Genomic DNA, 20,000 nt, shown 5'->3' with positions numbered 1-20,000 from the left:
ATGTTCACCACTACAATAAAAAACAAACAAAGGAAAATATAAAAAGTAACGTATTGTAATTGTAATTTGACTTAGACTTAAACTTCCCTTTTATTGTCATTCAAATTTAAACTTAACAGTACAAACAAGAACGAAATTTCGTTGCGTTAGCTTTTGGTAGTGCAGGATTAAAAAAATAAAAATAAATAAAAAAGCAATAAGGTGCAGATATAAATAAGTAGATTACTGTACAGATAAATTCATGGCACTTTTTCATATGCATCCAGGATTATGGATGTATGTTATATTGTCTTAAATGGGTGTAATTATGATCTGTGTATTGTGTTTGGACTTTTTTTTCCCTCTAATATCCACAAACTTCAGTGAACAGTGATTTTTTTTTTTTTTTTTTTTGCGACATAACTAGGGCAGGTTGTTTGAATTGGGTCATATAGGTAAAAACTGTTTTGCTATTTTCACTTCCAGTCAAAAAAATCATGATCATTGACCTGATTTACTCGCGCTCGCCGCAAGATGAGGCGGCAAATTTTAAACGATCAGATTGTCTGATAAATACAAAAGCCAAAACCAGTGAAGTTGTGTGTTTTGTAAGTAAAAACCGAATACAAAGAGTTGCAAATCCTTTTCAACTTATATTCAGTTGAACAGCTTAAGTTGTTTAACAGTCCGGGGTCTCCGTTGTGGTATTTTAGGTAAAGCATCACACATTTTCAATGGGACACAGGTCTGGACTACAGGTAGGCCAGTCTAGTACCTGCACTTTTTTACTACGAAGCCACGCTGTTGAAACACGTGGCTTGGCATCGTCTTGCTGAAATAAGCAGGGGCGTCCATGATAACGTTGCTTGCTCCAAAACCTGTATGTACCTTTCAGCATTAATGCTGCCTTCACAGATGTGTATGTCACCCATGCCTTGGGCCCATCACAGCTGCTGCTGGCCTTTGAACTTTGCGCCTAGAACAGTCCGGATGGTTCTTGTCCTCTTTGGTCCGGAGGACACCACGTCCACAGTTTATAAAAAACAATTTGAAATGTTGACCGCAGAACACTTTTCCACTGTGCATCAGTCCATCTTAGATGAGCTCGGGCCCCAGCAAAGCCAGCGGGATTTCTGGATGTTGTTGATAAATAGCTTTCGCTCTTCATAGTGGAGTTTTAACTTGCACTTACAGATGTAGCGACGAGCTGTAGTTACTGACAGCGGTTTTCTTTATGCCATGAAGTTTAAAGCCACTGCAACAGCTGAGGACATCAATGGTGCGGTCAAGAATCCTGAACACTTCCGTTATGCTGAGGAGACTAAAGTGGCGTGGGAGGAAGGAAGACTGTCAGATGTCATCCCTACTATACCCGCCTCCTTCTCCCACTCTTTTCATCAAAAAATTTTTAAGCCCTGTTTTTCACTGCATATTTTCCATGTGGTGATATCCTTTACACACCAATGTCGCTTTTTGGTGAGGGATCCAAGGTCCGTAATATCATCGCTTACGTGCAGTGATTTCTCCGGATTCTCTGAACCTTTTGATGATTTTACGGACCGTAGATGGTGAAATCCATAAATTCCTTGCAACAACGCGTGGAGAAATGTTGTTCTTAAACCGTTGGACAATTCGCACACGCAAACCTCGTCCCATTTTTGTTTGTGGAAGCTGCCTTTACACCCAATCATGCCGCCCACCTGTTCCCAATTAGCCTGTTCACCTGTTTGATGAGCATTCCTCCACTTTCTCAGTCTTTTTTGCCACTTGTGCCAGCTTTTTTTTTAAAAACATGTTGCAGGCATCAAATTCCAACCGAGCTAATATTTGCAAAAAAATAACAACATTTTCCCAGTTCGGACGTTAACTATCTTGTCTTTGCAGTCTATTTAATCGAATATAAGTTGAAAAGGTTTTGCAAATCATTGGATTTTGTTTTTATTTACAATTTAGACAACGTGGCAACTTGACTGTTTTTTTGGGGGTTTTGTGATATTAAATTGAAAACAGGTTCGATGCCGTAGTTTGGTACCACATGGTAGGAAATAACTTTTACGTGCTGGCTCACCATGGATGTGTCCCATCCTGCACCACACTCACTTTGGCTGACAGTCTTCCTCATCGCAAAGCCTGTTTTTCACTGCATATTTTCCATGTGGTGATATCCTTTACACACCAATGTCGCTTTTTGGCGAGGGATCCAAGGTCCGTAATATCATCGCTTACGTGCGGTGATTTCTCCGGATTCTCTGAACCTTTTGATGATTTTACGGACCGTAGATGGTGAAATCCATAAATTCCTTGCAATAACGCGTGGAGAAATGTTGTTCTTAAACCGTTGGACAATTCGCACACGCAAACTTCGTCCCATTCTTGTTTGTGGAAGCTGCCTTTACACCCAATCATGCCGCCCACCTGTTCCCAATTAGCCTGTTCACCTGTTTGATGAGCATTCCTCCACTTTCTCAGTCTTTTTTGCCACTTGTGCCAGCTTTTTTTTAAAAAAACATGTTGCAGGCATCAAATTCCAACCGAGCTAATATTTGCAAAAAAATAACAACATTTTCCCAGTTCGAACGTTAACTATCTTGTCTTTGCAGTCTATTTAATCGAATATAAGTTGAAAAGGTTTTGCAAATCATTGGATTTTGTTTTTATTTACAATTTAGACAACGTTGGAACTTGACTGTTTTTTGGGGGTTTTGTGATATTAAATTGAAAAGAGGTTCGATGCCGTAGTTTGGTACCACATGGTAGGAAATAACTTTTACGTGCTGGCTCACCATGGATGTGTCCCATCCTGCACCACACTCACATTGGCTGACAGTCAAAGCCCCGCCCACCCCCTAATTGACCCCGTCTGACCCAATTAACTCTCTCATAAACACACACGCCCACAAATACTGACATTAAGGTTGTCATCTGCATGCTGCACAAACACACTCTTGTGTCTGCAGGGGCCACGTGCACGCTGCAGGGGCGTGCACGTGGCCCCTCCCTTCCTGCGTTGACGATGACCTCACTGACTACATAGACTACACAACTTGTGCGGCGGCAACACAACAACACACACCAGTTTCGAAGCAGCAGTTAATAATGGCCGCCTGTCGTTGATATGAATTATACACACTACTGGATATATTGTATCATTGTATATTATGTCATTTTGATATTACTTTGTATGTTGTATTATTTCATATTGCATTATATTTTCTATTCTATTATATTATATTGTATAAAATATTACATGATTTTTCTATTATTTTCTATTGCATTGTTAGATTTATATTATATTACTTTCTACTTTATTATATTATGTTGTATGAAATCCATCCATCCATTTCCTACCGCTTATTCCCTTCCGCCCAGTTTTAACTGTTGTATAAAATATTACACAATTTTTACATTATTTTATATTGCATTATATTATATCCATCCATCCATCCATCCATCATCTTCCGCTTATCCGAGGTCGGGTCGCGGGGGCAGCAGCCTAAGCAGGGAACCCCAGACTTCCCTCTCCCCAGCCACTTCGTCTAGCTCTTCCCGGGGGATCCCGAGGCGTTCCCAGGCCAGCCGGGAGACATAGTCTTCCCAACGTGTCCTGGGTCTTCCATACCGGTTGGACGTGCCCTAAACACCTCCCTAGGGAGGCGTTCGGGTGGCATCCTGACCAGATGCCCGAACCACCTCATCTGGCTCCTCTCCATGTGGAGGAGCAGCGGCTTTACTTTGAGTTCCTCCCGGATGGCAGAGCTTCTCACCCTATCTCTAAGGGAGAGACCCAAACTCATTTGGGCCGCTTGTACCCGTGATCTTATCCTTTCGGTCACGACCCAAAGCTCATGACCATAGGTGAGGATGGGAACGTAGATCGACCGGTAAATTGAGAGCTTTGCCTTCCGGCTCAGCTCCTTCTTCACCACAACGGATCGATACAACGTCCGCATTACTGAAGACGCCGCACCGATCTGCCTGTCGATCTCACCATCCACTCTTCCCCCACTCGTGAACAAGACTCCTAGGTACTTGAACTCCTCCACTTGGGGCAGGGTCTCCTCCCCAACCCGGAGATGGCACTCCACCCTTTTCCGGGCGAGAACCATGGACTCGGACTTGGAGGTGCTGATTCTCATTCCGGTCGCTTCACACTCGGCTGCGAACCGATCCAGTGAGAGCTGAAGATCCCGGCCAGATGAAGCCATCAGGACTACATCATCTGCAAAAAGCACAGACCTAATCCTGCGGTCACCAAACCGGAACCCCTCAACGCCTTGACTGCGCCTAGAAATTCTGTCCATTAAAGTTATGAACAGAATCGGTGACAAAGGACAGCCTTGGCGGAGTCCAACCCTCACTGGAAATGTGTCCGACTTACTGCCGGCAATGCGGACCAAGATCTGGCACTGATCATACAGGGAGCGGACCGCCACAATAAGACAGTCCGATACCCCATACTCTCTGAGCACTCCCCACAGGACTTCCCGAGGGACACGGTCCAATGCCTTCTCCAAGTCCACAAAGCACATGTAGACTGGTTGGGCAAACTCCCATGCACCCTCAAGAACCCTGCCGAGAGTATAGAGCTGGTCCACAGTTCCACGACCAGGACCAAAACCACACTGTTCCTCCTGAATCCGAGGTTGGACTATCCGGCGTAGTCTCCTCTCCAGTACACCTGAATAAACCTTACCGGGAAGGCTGAGGAGTGTGATCCCACCATAGTTGGAACACACCCTCCGGTCCCCCTTCTTAAAGAGAGGAACCACCACCCCGGTCTGCCAGTCCAGAGGTACCGCCCCCGATGTCCACACGGTGCTGCAGAGTCTTGTCAACCAAGACAGCCCCACAGCATCCAGAGCCTTAAGGAACTCCGGGCGGACCTCATCCACCCCTGGGGCCTTGCCACCGAGGAGCTTTTTAACAACCTCAGCGACCTCAGCCCCAGAAATAGGAGAGTCCACCACAAATTAATATATTTATGTTATATTATAATATTTTTTAATTTATTATATTATATTGTATACTATATTACATGATTTTTATATTATATTGCATTAGCCTTCCCGGTAAGGTTTATTCAGGTGTACTGGAGAGGAGACTACGCCGGATAGTTGAACCTCGGATTCAGGAGGAACAGTGTGGTTTTCGTCCTGGTCGTGGAACTGTGGACCAGCTTTATACTCTCGGCAGGGTTCTTGAGGGTGCATGGGAGTTTGCCCAACCAGTCTACATGTGCTTTGTGGACTTGGAGAAGGCATTGGACCGTGTCCCTCGGGAAGTCCTGTGGGGAGTGCTCAGAGAGTATGGGGTATCGGACTGTCTTATTGTGGCGGTCCACTCCCTGTATGATCAGTGTCAGAACATAGTCCACTCCCTGTTTGATCAGTGTCAGAACATAGTCCACTCCCTGTATGATCAGTGTCAGAACATAGTCCACTCCCTGTATGATCAGTGTCAGAACATAGTCCACTCCCTGTATGATCAGTGTCAGAACATAGTCCACTCCCTGTATGATCAGTGCCAGACCTTGGTCCGCATTGCCGGCAGTAAGTCGGACACATTTCCAGTGAGGGTTGGACTCCGCCAAGACTGTCCTTTGTCACCGATTCTGTTCAGAACTTTTATGGACAGAATTTCTAGGCGCAGTCAAGGCGTTGAGGGTTTCCGGTTTGGTGACCGCAGGATTAGGTCTCTGCTTTTTGCAGATGATGTGGTCCTGATGGCTTCATCTGGCCGGGATCTTCAGCTCTCACTGGATCGGTTCGCAGCCGAGTGTGAAGCGACCGGAATGAGAATCAGCACCTCCAAGTCCGAGTCCATGGTTCTCGCCCGGAAAAGGGTGGAGTGCCATCTCCGGGTTGGGGAGGAGACCCTGCCCCAAGTGGAGGAGTTCAAGTACCTAGGAGTCTTGTTCACGAGTGAGGGAAGAGTGGATCGTGAGATCGACAGGCGGATCGGTGCGGCGTCTTCAGTAATGCGGACGTTGTACCGATCCGTTGTGGTGAATAAGGAGCTGAGCCGGAAGGCAAAGCTCTCAATTTACCGGTCGATCTACGTTCCCATCCTCACCTATGGTCATGAGCTTTGGGTCATGACCGAAAGGATAAGATCACGGGTACAAGCGGCCCAAATGAGTTTGGGTCTCTCCCTTAGAGATAGGGTGAGAAGCTCTGCCATCCGGGAGGAACTCAAAGTAAAGCCGCTGCTCCTCCACATGGAGAGGAGCCAGATGAGGTGGTTCGGGCATCTGGTCAGGATGCCACCCGAACGCCTCCCTAGGGAGGTGTTTAGGGCACGTCCAACCGGTATGGAAGACCCAGGACACGTTGGGAAGACTATGTCTCCCGGCTGGCCTGGGAACGCCTCGGGATCCCCCGGGAAGAGCTAGACGAAGTGGCTGGGGAGAGGGAAGTCTGGGCTTCCCTGCTTAGGCTGCTGCCCCCGCGACCCGACCTCGGATAAGCGGAAGATGATGGATGGAAGATGGATGGTATTCATTCAAACCTAAAAATCATTGCTTTCGATACATGGTGCCAACTTAGAAGGATGCAATATTTTCAGGTGACGTAATGCTAACGTTAGCTCGCTGATATTTTATGCTAGAATTTTGGCTAATTATGTAAGATTAATCCCTAAAAATCATGGATTTTGAGACGTCTACCTTCTTCTCTGTTAGCATGCTAATGTTAGTATGCTAACATTTATTGTTAGCATTTTTAATAAAATTGTATTCATTCAAACCTAAAAATCATTGCTTTCGGGTGCCAACTTAGAAGGACGTAATATTTTCTGGTGACGTAATGCTAACGTTAGCTCGCTGATATTTTAAGCTAGAATTCTGGCAAATTTTGTAATGGATTTTGAGACATCTAACTTCTTCTCTGTTAGCATGCTAAATTTTTGCAAATTGTATCAATTCCAACCTAAAAATCATTGCTTTCAATACTTGGTGCCAACTTAGAAGGATGCAATATTTTCCGGTGACGTAATGCTAACGTTAGCTCGCTGATATTTTATGCTAGAATTTTGGCTAATTATGTAAGATTAGCCCCTAAAAATCATGGATTTTGAGACGTCTACCTTCTTCTCTGTTAGCATGCTAATATTAGTATGCTAACATTTATTGTTAGCATTTTTAATAAAATTGTATTCATTCAAACCTAAAAATCATTGCTTTCTCAACTGAGAAGGACGTAATATTTTCCGGTGACGTAATGCTAACGTTAGCTCGCTGATATTTTAAGCTAGAATTTTGGCAAATTTTGTAATGGATTTTGAGACATCTAACTTCTTCTCTGTTAGCATGCTAAATTTTTGCAAATTGTATCAATTCCAACCTAAAAATCATTGCTTTCAATACTTGGTGCCAACTTAGAAGGATGCAATATTTTCAGGTGACGTAATGCTAACGTTAGCTCGCTGATATTTTATGCTAGAATTTTGGCTAATTATGTAAGATTAACCCCTAAAAATCATGGATTTTGAGACGTCTACCTTCTTCTCTGTTAGCATGCTAATATTAGTATGCTAACATTTATTGTTAGCATTTTTAATAAAATTGTATTCATTCAAACCTAAAAATCATTGCTTTCTCAACTGAGAAGGACGTAATATTTTCCAGTGACGTAATGCTAACGTTAGCTCGCTGATATTTTAAGCTAGAATTTTGGCAAATTTTGTAATGGATTTTGAGACATCTAACTTCTTCTCTGTTAGCATGCTAAATTTTTGCAAATTGTATCAATTCCAACCTAAAAATCATTGCTTTCAATACATGGTGCCAACTTAGAAGGATGCAATATTTTCAGGTGACGTAATGCTAACGTTAGCTCGCTGATATTTTATGCTAGAATTTTGGCTAATTATGTAAGATTAGCCCCTAAAAATCATGGATTTTGAGACGTCTACCTTCTTCTCTGTTAGCATGCTAATGTTAGTATGCTAACATTTATTGTTAGCATTTTTAATAAAATTGTATTCATTCAAACCTAAAAATCAGTGCTCTCTCAACTGAGAAGGACGTAATATTTTCCGGTGACGTAATGCTAACGTTAGCTCGCTGATATTTTAAGCTAGAATTTTGGCAAATTTTGTAATGGATTTTGAGACATCTAACTTCTTCTCTGTTAGCATGCTAAATTTTTGCAAATTGTATCAATTCCAACCTAAAAATCATTGCTTTCAATACTTGGTGCCAACTTTGAAGGATGCAATATTTTCCGGTGACGTAATGCTAACGTTAGCTCGCTGATATTTTATGCTAGAATTTTGGCTAATTATGTAAGATTAACCCCTAAAAATCATGGATTTTGAGACGTCTACCTTCTTCTCTGTTAGCATGCTAATGTTAGTATGCTAACATTTATTGTTAGCATTTTTAATAAAATTGTATTCATTCAAACCTAAAAATCATTGCTTTCTCAACTTAGAAGGACGTAATATTTTCCGGTGACGTAATGCTAACGTTAGCTCGCTGATATTTTAAGCTAGAATTTTGGCAAATTTTGTAATGGATTTTGAGACATCTAACTTCTTCTCTGTTAGCATGCTAAATTTTTGCAAATCGTATCAATTCCAACCTAGAAATCATTGCTTTCGATACTTGGTGCCAACTTAGAAGGATGCAATATTTTCAGGTGACGTAATGCTAACGTTAGCTCGCTGATATTTTATGCTAGAATTTTGGCTAATTATGTAAGATTAACCCCTAAAAATCATGGATTTTGAGACGTCTACCTTCTTCTCTGTTAGCATGCTAATGTTAGTATGCTAACATTTATTGTTAGCATTTTTAATAAAATTGTATTCATTCAAACCTAAAAATCATTGCTTTCCGGTGCCAACTTAGAAGGACGTAATATTTTCCGGTGACGTAATGCTAACGTTAGCTCGCTGATATTTTAAGCTAGAATTTTGGCAAATTTTGTAATGGATTTTGAGACATCTAACTTCTTCTCTGTTAGCATGCTAAATTTTTGCAAATTGTATCAATTCCAACCTAAAAATCATTGCTTTCAATACTTGGTGTCAACTTAGAAGGATGCAATATTTTCAGGTGACGTAATGCTAACGTTAGCTCGCTGATATTTTATGCTAGAATTTTGGCTAATTATGTAAGATTAACCCCTAAAAATCATGGATTTTGAGACGTCTACCTTCTTCTCTGTTAGCATGCTAATGTTAGTATGCTAACATTTATTGTTAGCATTTTTAATAAAATTGTATTCATTCAAACCTAAAAATCAGTGCTTTCTCAACTGAGAAGGACGTAATATTTTCCGGTGACGTAATGCTAACGTTAGCTCGCTGATATTTTAAGCTAGAATTTTGGCAAATTTTGTAATGGATTTTGAGACATCTAACTTCTTCTCTGTTAGCATGCTAAATTTTTGCAAATTGTATCAATTCCAACTTAAAAATCATTGCTTTCGATACTTGGTGTCAACTTAGAAGGATGCAATATTTTCAGGTGACGTAATGCTAACGTTAGCTCGCTGATATTTTATGCTAGAATTTTGGCCAATTATGTAAGATTAGCCCCTAAAAATCATGGATTTTGAGACATCTACCTTCTTCTCTGTTAGCATGCTAATATTAGTATGCTAACATTTATTGTTAGCATTTTTAATAAAATTGTATTCATTCAAACCTAAAAATCATTGCTTTCTCAACTTAGAAGGACGTAATATTTTCCGGTGACGTAATGCTAACGTTAGCTCGCTGATATTTTAAGCTAGAATTTTGGCAAATTTTGTAATGGATTTTGAGACATCTAACTTCTTCTCTGTTAGCATGCTAAATTTTTGCAAATTGTATCAATTCCAACCTAAAAATCATTGCTTTCGATACTTGGTGTCAACTTAGAAGGATGCAATATTTTCAGGTGACGTAATGCTAACGTTAGCTCGCTGATATTTTATGCTAGAATTTTGGCTAATTATGTAAGATTAGCCCCTAAAAATCATGGATTTTGAGACGTCTACCTTCTTCTCTGTTAGCATGCTAATGTTAGTATGCTAACATTTATCGTTAGCATTTTTAATAAAATTGTATTCATTCAAACCTAAAAATCATTGCTTTTTCAACTTAGAAGGACGTAATATTTTCCGGTGACGTAATGCTAACGTTAGCTCGCTGATATTTTAAGCTAGAATTTTGGCAAATTTTGTAATGGATTTTGAGACATCTGACTTCTTCTCTGTTAGCATGCTAAATTTTTGCAAATTGTATCAATTCCAACCTAAAAATCATTGCTTTCAATACTTGGTGTCAACTTAGAAGGATGCAATATTTTCAGGTGACGTAATGCTAACGTTAGCTCGCTGATATTTTATGCTAGAATTTTGGCTAATTATGTAAGATTAACCCCTAAAAATCATGGATTTTGAGATGTCTACCTTCTTCTCTGTTAGCATGCTAATGTTAGTATGCTAACATTTATTGTTAGCATTTTTAATAAAATTGTATTCATTCAAACCTAAAAATCAGTGCTTTCTCATCTTAGAAGGACGTAATATTTTCCGGTGATATAATGCTAACGTTAGCTCGCTGATATTTTAAGCTAGAATTTTGGCAAATTTTGTAATGGATTTTGAGACATCTAACTTCTTCTCTGTTAGCATGCTAAATTTTTGCAAATCGTATCAATTCCAACCTAGAAATCATTGCTTTCGATACATGGAGCCAACTTTAAAGGACGCAATATTTTCAGGTGACGTAATGCTAACGTTAGCTCGCTGACATTTTACGCTAGAATTTTCCCTAATTTTTTAAGTTTAACCCCTAAAAATAATAGATTTTGAGACATCTAACTTCTTCTCTGTTAGCATGCTAACATTTAATGGTAGCATTTTTGCAAATTGTATTCATTTAAACCTAAAAATCATTGCTTTCGATACTTGGCGCCATCTCATAAGGGCGCGATATTTTCCGGTGACATACTGCTAACGTTAACTTGCTAACATTTTACGCTAAATTTTGGCAAATTTGGTAAGTTTAACCTTAAAAATCATGGCTTTTGATATGTCTAACTTCTTTTAGGTTAGCAGGCTAATGTTAGTATGCTAACATTTTATGCCGGCATTTTTGCAAATTGTATCCATTCAAACCTCAAAATCATTGCTTTTTGTTACTTGATGCTAACCTTTCCTTTCCTACATTATCATGCGGACGTTATCATGGTAACATTATATGCTAATTGTATTTGGTTTGAACCTGGAAATCATGGCTTTTGATATTTGTCGGCAACTTAGAAATGTGTTTTCTTTTCCTACGTTATATTAATGTTAGCATGCTAACGTTTTATGCTATCATTTTAGCTATAATATGATTTGTTTAAACCCCAAAGTAATGGCTTTTGGTAGCTGGCGCCATCTTATAAGTACGCCAACCGTTCATGTAATCATGTTAATGTTAGCATGCTAACATTTTATGCTAGCACTTTAGCTAATTTTATTCATTTCAACTGGTTTTGATACTTTTTGCGACCTTGCACGTACGCTCGCTGTTCCCAACGTTCAATCAATCAATCAATCAATCAATGTTTATTTATATAGCCCTAAATCACAAGTGTCTCAAAGGGCTGCACAACCACTACGACATCCTCGGAAGAACCCACATAACGTTAGCTATATGCTATCATTTTACCTATTTTAATTAGTTTAAACCCCAAAATAATGTCTTTTGGTGCCTGGCGCCATCTTATTAGTACACCCGTTCATGTTATCATGCTAATGTTAGCATGCTAGCATTTTAGGCTAGCACTATAGCTAATTGTATTAATTTCAACCTACAATTTGTTGGTTTTGATACTATTTACGACATTGCACGCATGCTCGGTGTTCCCAATGTTAGCATGCTAATGCTTTATGCTATCATTTTAGCTAATTTAAATACTTTAAACCACAAAATAATGTCTTTTGGTGCCTGGCGCCATCTTATTAGTACACCCGTTCATTTTATCATGCTAATGTTAGCATGCTACCATTTTAGGCTAGCACTTTAGCTAATTGTATTAATTTCAACCTACAATTTGTTGGTTTTGATACTATTTACGACATTGCACGCATGCTCGGTGTTCCCAATGTTAGCATGCTAATGCTTTATGCTATCATTTTAGCTAATTTAAATACTTTAAACCACAAAATAATGGCTTTTGGTACCTGGCGCCATCTTATAAGTACGCCAACCGTTCATGTAATCATGTTAATGTTAGCATGCTAACATTCTATGCTAGCACTTTAGCTAATTTTATTAATTTCAACCGGTTTTGATACTTTTTGCGACCTTGCACGTACGCTCGCCGTTCCCAACGTTCAATCAATCAATCAATCAATCAATGTTTATTTATATAGCCCTAAATCACAAGTGTCTCAAAGGGCTGCACAACCACTACGACATCCTCGGAAGAACCCACATAACGTTAGCTATATGCTATCATTTTAGCTATTTTAATTAGTTTAAACCCCAAAATAATGTCTTTTGGTGCCTGGCGCCATCTTATTAGTGCACCCGTTCATTTTATCATGCTAATGTTAGCATGCTACCATTTTAGGCTAGCACTTTAGCTAATTGTATTAATTTCAACCTACAATTTGTTGGTTTTGATACTATTTACGAGCTTGCACGCATGCTCGCTGTTCCCAACGTTAGCATGCTAATGCTTTATGCTATCATTTTAGCTAATTTAACGACTTTAAACCACAAAATAATGGCTTTTGGTACCTGGCGCCATCTTATAAGTACGCCAACCGTTCATGTAATCATGTTAATGTTAGCATGCTAACATTCTATGCTAGCACTTTAGCTAATTTTATTCATTTCAACCGGTTTTGATACTTTTTACGACCTTGCACGTACGCTCGCTGTTCCCAACGTTCAATCAATCAATCAATCAATCAATGTTTATTTATATAGCCCTAAATCATAAGTGTCTCAAAGGGCTGCACAACCACTACGACATCCTCGGAAGAACCCACATAACGTTAGCTATATGCTATCATTTTAGCTATTTTAATTAGTTTAAACCCCAAAATAATGTCTTTTGGTGCCTGGCGCCATCTTATTAGTACACCCGTTCATGTTATCATGCTAATGTTAGCATGCTACCATTTTAGGCTAGCACTATAGCTAATTGTATTAATTTCAACCTACAATTTGTTGGTTTTGATACTATTTACGACATTGCACGCATGCTCGGTGTTCCCAATGTTAGCATGCTAATGCTTTATGCTATCATTTTAGCTAATTTAAATACTTTAAACCACAAAATAATGGCTTTTGGTACCTGGCGCCATCTTATAAGTATGCCAACCGTTCATGTAATCATGTTAATGTTAGCATGCTAACATTCTATGCTAGCACTTTAGCTAATTTTATTAATTTCAACCGGTTTTGATACTTTTTGCGACCTTGCAAGTACGCTCGCTGTTCCCAACGTTCAATCAATCAATCAATCAATCAATGTTTATTTATATAGCCCTAAATCACAAGTGTCTCAAAGGGCTGCACAACCACTACGACATCCTCGGAAGAACCCACATAACGTTAGCTATATGCTATCATTTTAGCTATTTTAATTAGTTTAAACCCCAAAATAATCTTTTTTGTTGCCTGGCGCCATCTTATTAGTACACCCGTTCATGTTATCATGCTAATGTTAGCATGCTACTATTTTAGGCTAGCACTTTAGCTAATTGTATTAATTTCAACCTACAATTTGTTGGTTTTGATACTATTTACGAGCTTGCACGCATGCTCGCTGTTCCCAACGTTAGCATGCTAATGCTTTATGCTATCATTTTAGCTAATTTAACGACTTTAAACCACAAAATAATGGCTTTTGGTACCTGGCGCCATCTTATAAGTACGCCGACCGTTCATTTCATCATGCTAACGTTAGCAAGCTAACATTCTATGCTAGCACTTTAGCTAATTTTATTAATTTCAACCGGTTTTGATACTTTTTGCGACCTTGCACGTACGCTCGCCGTTCCCAACGTTCAATCAATCAATCAATCAATCAATGTTTATTTATATAGCCCTAAATCACAAGTGTCTCAAAGGGCTGCACAACCACTACGACATCCTCGGAAGAACCCACATAACGTTAGCTATATGCTATCATTTTAGCTATTTTAATTAGTTTAAACCCCAAAATAATGTCTTTTGGTGCCTGGCGCCATCTTATTAGTGCACCCGTTCATTTTATCATGCTAATGTTAGCATGCTACCATTTTAGATAAGCACTTTAGCTAATTGTATTAATTTCAACCTACAATTTGTTGGTTTTGATACTATTTACGAGCTTGCACGCATGCTCGCTGTTCCCAACGTTAGCATGCTAATGCTTTATGCTATCATTTTAGCTAATTTAACGACTTTAAACCACAAAATAATGGCTTTTGGTACCTGGCGCCATCTTATAAGTACGCCAACCGTTCATGTAATCATGTTAATGTTAGCATGCTAACATTCTATGCTAGCACTTTAGCTAATTTTATTCATTTCAACCGGTTTTGATACTTTTTACGACCTTGCACGTACGCTCGCTGTTCCCAACGTTCAATCAATCAATCAATCAATCAATGTTTATTTATATAGCCCTAAATCATAAGTGTCTCAAAGGGCTGCACAACCACTACGACATCCTCGGAAGAACCCACATAACGTTAGCTATATGCTATCATTTTAGCTATTTTAATTAGTTTAAACCCCAAAATAATGTCTTTTGGTGCCTGGCGCCATCTTATTAGTACACCCGTTCATGTTATCATGCTAATGTTAGCATGCTACCATTTTAGGCTAGCACTATAGCTAATTGTATTAATTTCAACCTACAATTTGTTGGTTTTGATACTATTTACGACATTGCACGCATGCTCGGTGTTCCCAATGTTAGCATGCTAATGCTTTATGCTATCATTTTAGCTAATTTAAATACTTTAAACCACAAAATAATGGCTTTTGGTACCTGGCGCCATCTTATAAGTATGCCAACCGTTCATGTAATCATGTTAATGTTAGCATGCTAACATTCTATGCTAGCACTTTAGCTAATTTTATTAATTTCAACCGGTTTTGATACTTTTTGCGACCTTGCACGTACGCTCGCTGTTCCCAACGTTCAATCAATCAATCAATGTTTATTTATATAGCCCTAAATCACAAGTGTCTCCAAGGGCTGCAAAACCACTACGACATCCTCGGAAGAACCCACATAACGTTAGCTATATGCTATCATTTTAGCTATTTTAATTAGTTTAAACCCCAAAATAATCTTTTTTGTTGCCTGGCGCCATCTTATTAGTACACCCGTTCATGTTATCATGCTAATGTTAGCATGCTACCATTTTAGGCTAGCACTATAGCTAATTGTATTAATTTCAACCTACAATTTGTAGGTTTTGATACTATTTACGAGCTTGCACGCATGCTCGCTGTTCCCAACGTTAGCATGCTAATGCTTTATGCTATCATTTTAGCTAATTTAACGACTTTAAACCACAAAATAATGGCTTTTGGTACCTGGCGCCATCTTATAAGTACGCCAACCGTTCATGTAATCATGTTAATGTTAGCATGCTAACATTCTATGCTAGCACTTTAGCTAATTTTATTAATTTCAACCGGTTTTGATACTTTTTGCGACCTTGCAAGTACGCTCGCTGTTCCCAACGTTCAATCAATCAATCAATCAATCAATGTTTATTTATATAGCCCTAAATCACAAGTGTCTCAAAGGGCTGCAAAACCACTACGACATCCTCGGAAGAACCCACATAACGTTAGCTATATGCTATCATTTTAGCTATTTTAATTAGTTTAAACCCCAAAATAATCTTTTTTGTTGCCTGGCGCCATCTTATTAGTACACCCGTTCATATTATCATGCTAATGTTAGCATGCTAGCATTTTAGGCTAGCACTTTAGCCAATTGTATTAATTTCAACCTACAATTTGTAGGTTTTGATACTATTTACGAGCTTGCACGTATGCTCGTTGTTCCCAACGTTAGCATGCTAATGCTTTATGCTATCATTTTAGCTAATTTAACGACTTTAAACCACAAAATAATGGCTTTTGGTACCTGGCGCCATCTTATAAGTACGCCAACCGTTCATGTAATCATGTTAATGTTAGCATGCTAACATTTTATGCTAGCACTTTAGCTAATTTTATTCATTTCAACCGGTTTTGATACTTTTTGCGACCTTGCAAGTACGCTCGCTGTTCCCAATGTTCAATCAATCAATCAATCAATCAATGTTTATTTATATAGCCCTAAATCACAAGTGTCTCAAAGGGCTGCAAAACCACTACGACATCCTCGGAAGAACCCACATAACGTTAGCTATATGCTATCATTTTAGCTATTTTAATTAGTTTAAACCCCAAAATAATGTCTTTTGGTGCCTGGCGCCATCTTATTAGTACACCCGTTCATGTTATCATGCTAATGTTAGCATGCTACCATTTTAGGCTAGCACTATAGCTAATTGTATTAATTTCAACCTACAATTTGTTGGTTTTGATACTATTTACGACCTTGCACGCATGCTCGCTGTTCCCAACGTTAGCATGCTAATGCTTTATGCTATCATTTTAGCTAATTTAACGACTTTAAACCACAAAATAATGGCTTTTGGTACCTGGCGCCATCTTATAAGTACGCCGACTGTTCATTTCATCATGCTAACGTTAGCATGCTAACATTTTATGCTAGCACTTTAGCTCATTTAATTCATTTCAACCAACAATTTGCCTGGAAATATTTTTAACAATATTGTATTATATCGTATAACATTACATAGACCGTTATATGGAATAAAAGATGCGTTTTATGTTTGTAGGTCACAGAGGTGACAGGGGTCCAAGAGGCCCTGAGCGTCCCGTCGTCACCGGCTAACCAATCAGACGCCAGCAACTCCTCAAAGCCGCCTGATTGGTCAGCTCCATCTTCAGAGTACAACGATGCTGAGGTGGTCCTGCTTGGCGCCGCCATGGCCATTCTGGTTGTGGCCATCGTCTCTGGTGAGTCTCCTTATGGACTGAAGCACAGGTTCAAACATTGATTAAAGAAGACAAGAAGCAAGGAATTAAACAGAGACAAAATTCAATTTAGCTCAATGAGGAGAAACACGTACACCTGCACCCTTGTAGAGTGTTCCACGCTCTGACGAAGGATTGCACGCCTCCTCTATTAGTTGGACTTTCCCTGATTACATGGCAACAGTTGTTTCTAAAGGGAGAAGGGGGGTTCAAACACTGATGACAACTATTAAACAAGACAAGAAGCAAGGAATTAAACAGAGACAAAATTCAATTTAGCTCAATGAGGAGAAACACGTAAACCTGCACCCTTGTAGAGTGTTCCACGCTCTGACGAAGGATTGCACGCCTCCTCTATTAGTTGGACTTTCCCTGATTACATGGCAACAGTTGTTTCTAAAGGGAGAAGGGGGGTTCAAACACTGATGACAACTATTAAACAAGACAAGAAGCAAGGAATTAAACAGAGACAAAATTCAATTTAGCTCAATGAGGAGAAACACGTAAACCTGCACCCTTGTAGAGTGTTCCATGCTCTGACGAATGATTGCACGCCTCCTCTTAGACTTTCCCTGATTACATGGCAACAGCTGTTTCTAAGGGAAGGGGGTCGTAAACCGCCATCGCCGTGTGTTACAAAACAGTTCAAAGAAAAGGTCAGTTCAAAGAAGAGGTCGTAAAACAGTTCAAAGAAGAGGTGCCTGGGGGGGTGGGGGGGAGTCAGGTCCTGCTTCCTCTTCGCTTTGTAGTTCTCGGGTCAAGACAAAATCTTCCTGTGGACTATAATGGAAGAAAGAAACCGAACACCTCCATGTTGCTTCCCATCCTACACAGTGGAGTTTTACAAGCCTTCTTCTTGGTAGGGTCACAAAGTTTTGTGATTACTTAGATACAATTATTTTAACACGGATGAATGGATGAATGGATGGATGGATGGACAATCAGACAGACGGAAGGATGGATGAATGGACAAAAGAAGGGACGGACTGATTGGTGGATGGATGCACGGACAGACTGAGGGATGGATTGACCGATGGATGGTTGGATGAACGATGAACGAATTGATTGGTGAATGGATAGATGGATTGATTGAGGATAAATGGATCGACTTATTGATTAATGATGTATGAAATGATGGACGACATATATATAGATGAATGAATGAATTGATGGATGGATGAATGGACTGATTCATTGATTGAAGGATGAGATATGTGGATAGAGTAATCGATTTCTAGACTTATTGATAAATGTATCGATGAATGGATAGATAGCTAATCCATCAATGTATTGATTGATGAATGAATGAATTGATAGATCACGTGTGGATAAATGAATTGATTGTTTGATGAATGGAAGGATAGATCAATGGACTGATGATGAATTATTTGTTGGCTTACATGTGTATGGATGAATTGATTAATGAATGGATTGATTGGTTGTTGGATTAATGGATGAATTGATGAATGGATGGATGTATTGATTGATGGAATTATTGATTGGTGATCAATTGACTGTTTTATTAATGATGAATACATTAATGAAATACATACATATGAATTGATTGAGGAATGGACTGATGGATAAATGGATGAAAGGTGGATGAATGGATGCATAGATGAATGGACTGATTTATTGATTGAAGGATGAATGAGTTGATGGATGAGATGCGGATAAATTAAGCGATCGATTCATTGACTGATTGATGATAAATGGATTGATGAATAGATAGATAGATGAATGGGCTGATGTATTGATTGATGGATGAATGAATGGATAGATAACGTATGGATAAATGAATTTATTGTTTGATGAATGGATTGATGGATGAATAGATGAATGGATTGATTTTATCAATGATGAATTAATTGCTGGCTTACATGTCTATGAATGAATTGATTAAAGAATGGATTGATTGATTGTTGGATTAATGGATGAATTGATGAATGGATAGATTGGTTGAAATTTTGATTGGTGATTTATTAATGATGAATAAATTAATGGAAGACATATAGATGAATTGATTGATTGAGGAATGCATTGATGGACAAATGGATGAATGGATGCAAAGATGAATGGACTGATTTATTGATTGAAGGATGGATGAATGGATGAATTTATTTGAAGGATGAATGAGTGATGAGATACGGATAAATTAAGTGATTGATCTACTGACTGATTGATGATCAATGAAATGATGAATAGATAGATAGAAAGACTGGGCTGATGCATTGATTGATGGATGAATGAATGCATGAATGACATATGGATGAATTAATGTACTGTTTGATTAATGGATGGATGGACAGATTGATGGATTTATTTATCGATGATGAATTAATTGTTGGCTTACATGTTTATGGATGAATTGATTAATGAATGGATTGATTGCTTGTTGGATTAATGGATGAATTGATAGATGTATAGATTGATGGAATTATTTATTGGTGATTAATGGACTGATCTTTTTAATGATGAATAAATTAATGGAAGATATAAAGATAGATGAATGGATGCATGGATGATTGGACGGGTTTATTGATTGAAGGATGAATGAGTTGACGGATTAAGTGATTGATTTACTGACTGATTGATGAATGGATAGATAGACGGATGAATGGGCTGATGTATTGATTGATGGATGAATGGATGGATGAATGGATGGATGGATGACGTATGGATAAATTAATGTATTGTTTGATGAATGGATGGTTGATGTATCAATGGATTTTTTTCATTGATGATGAGTTGATTGATGGATTGATTGATTACGCGTGCGCGTGACGTCACACATTGTGGAAAAAATGTTGGTCCAGCACCCTTTACAGCTAAAAGTCTCTTTTCATCGCATAATTCCACAGTATTCTGGACATCTGTGTTGCTGAATCTTTTGCAATTTGTTCGATTAATAATGGAGACGTCAAAGAAGAAAGATGTAGGTGGGAAGCGGTGTATTGCATCATTACACA

At 39.0% G+C, this 20,000-nt stretch overlaps 1 protein-coding gene across 1 annotated transcript in view; it reads left to right on the top strand.

Annotated features, from left to right (window-relative positions):
* Nucleotides 1-20,000, top strand: part of LOC133552111 (beta-2 adrenergic receptor-like) — a 50,997-nt gene that overhangs the window by 18,926 nt on the left and 12,071 nt on the right. Inside the window, exon 2 of the mRNA XM_061899452.1 lies at nt 16,833-17,013. Coding sequence (XP_061755436.1) covers nt 16,833-17,013 — 181 coding nt within the window. The remainder of the gene's footprint in view (nt 1-16,832; nt 17,014-20,000) is intronic.

Source organism: Nerophis ophidion, linkage group LG04 (assembly GCF_033978795.1).
Source record: "Nerophis ophidion isolate RoL-2023_Sa linkage group LG04, RoL_Noph_v1.0, whole genome shotgun sequence".
Lineage (NCBI taxonomy): Eukaryota > Metazoa > Chordata > Actinopteri > Syngnathiformes > Syngnathidae > Nerophis > Nerophis ophidion.
Note: the sequence above shows the minus strand (reverse complement) of the source record. Positions and strands in the feature narration are given on the sequence as shown.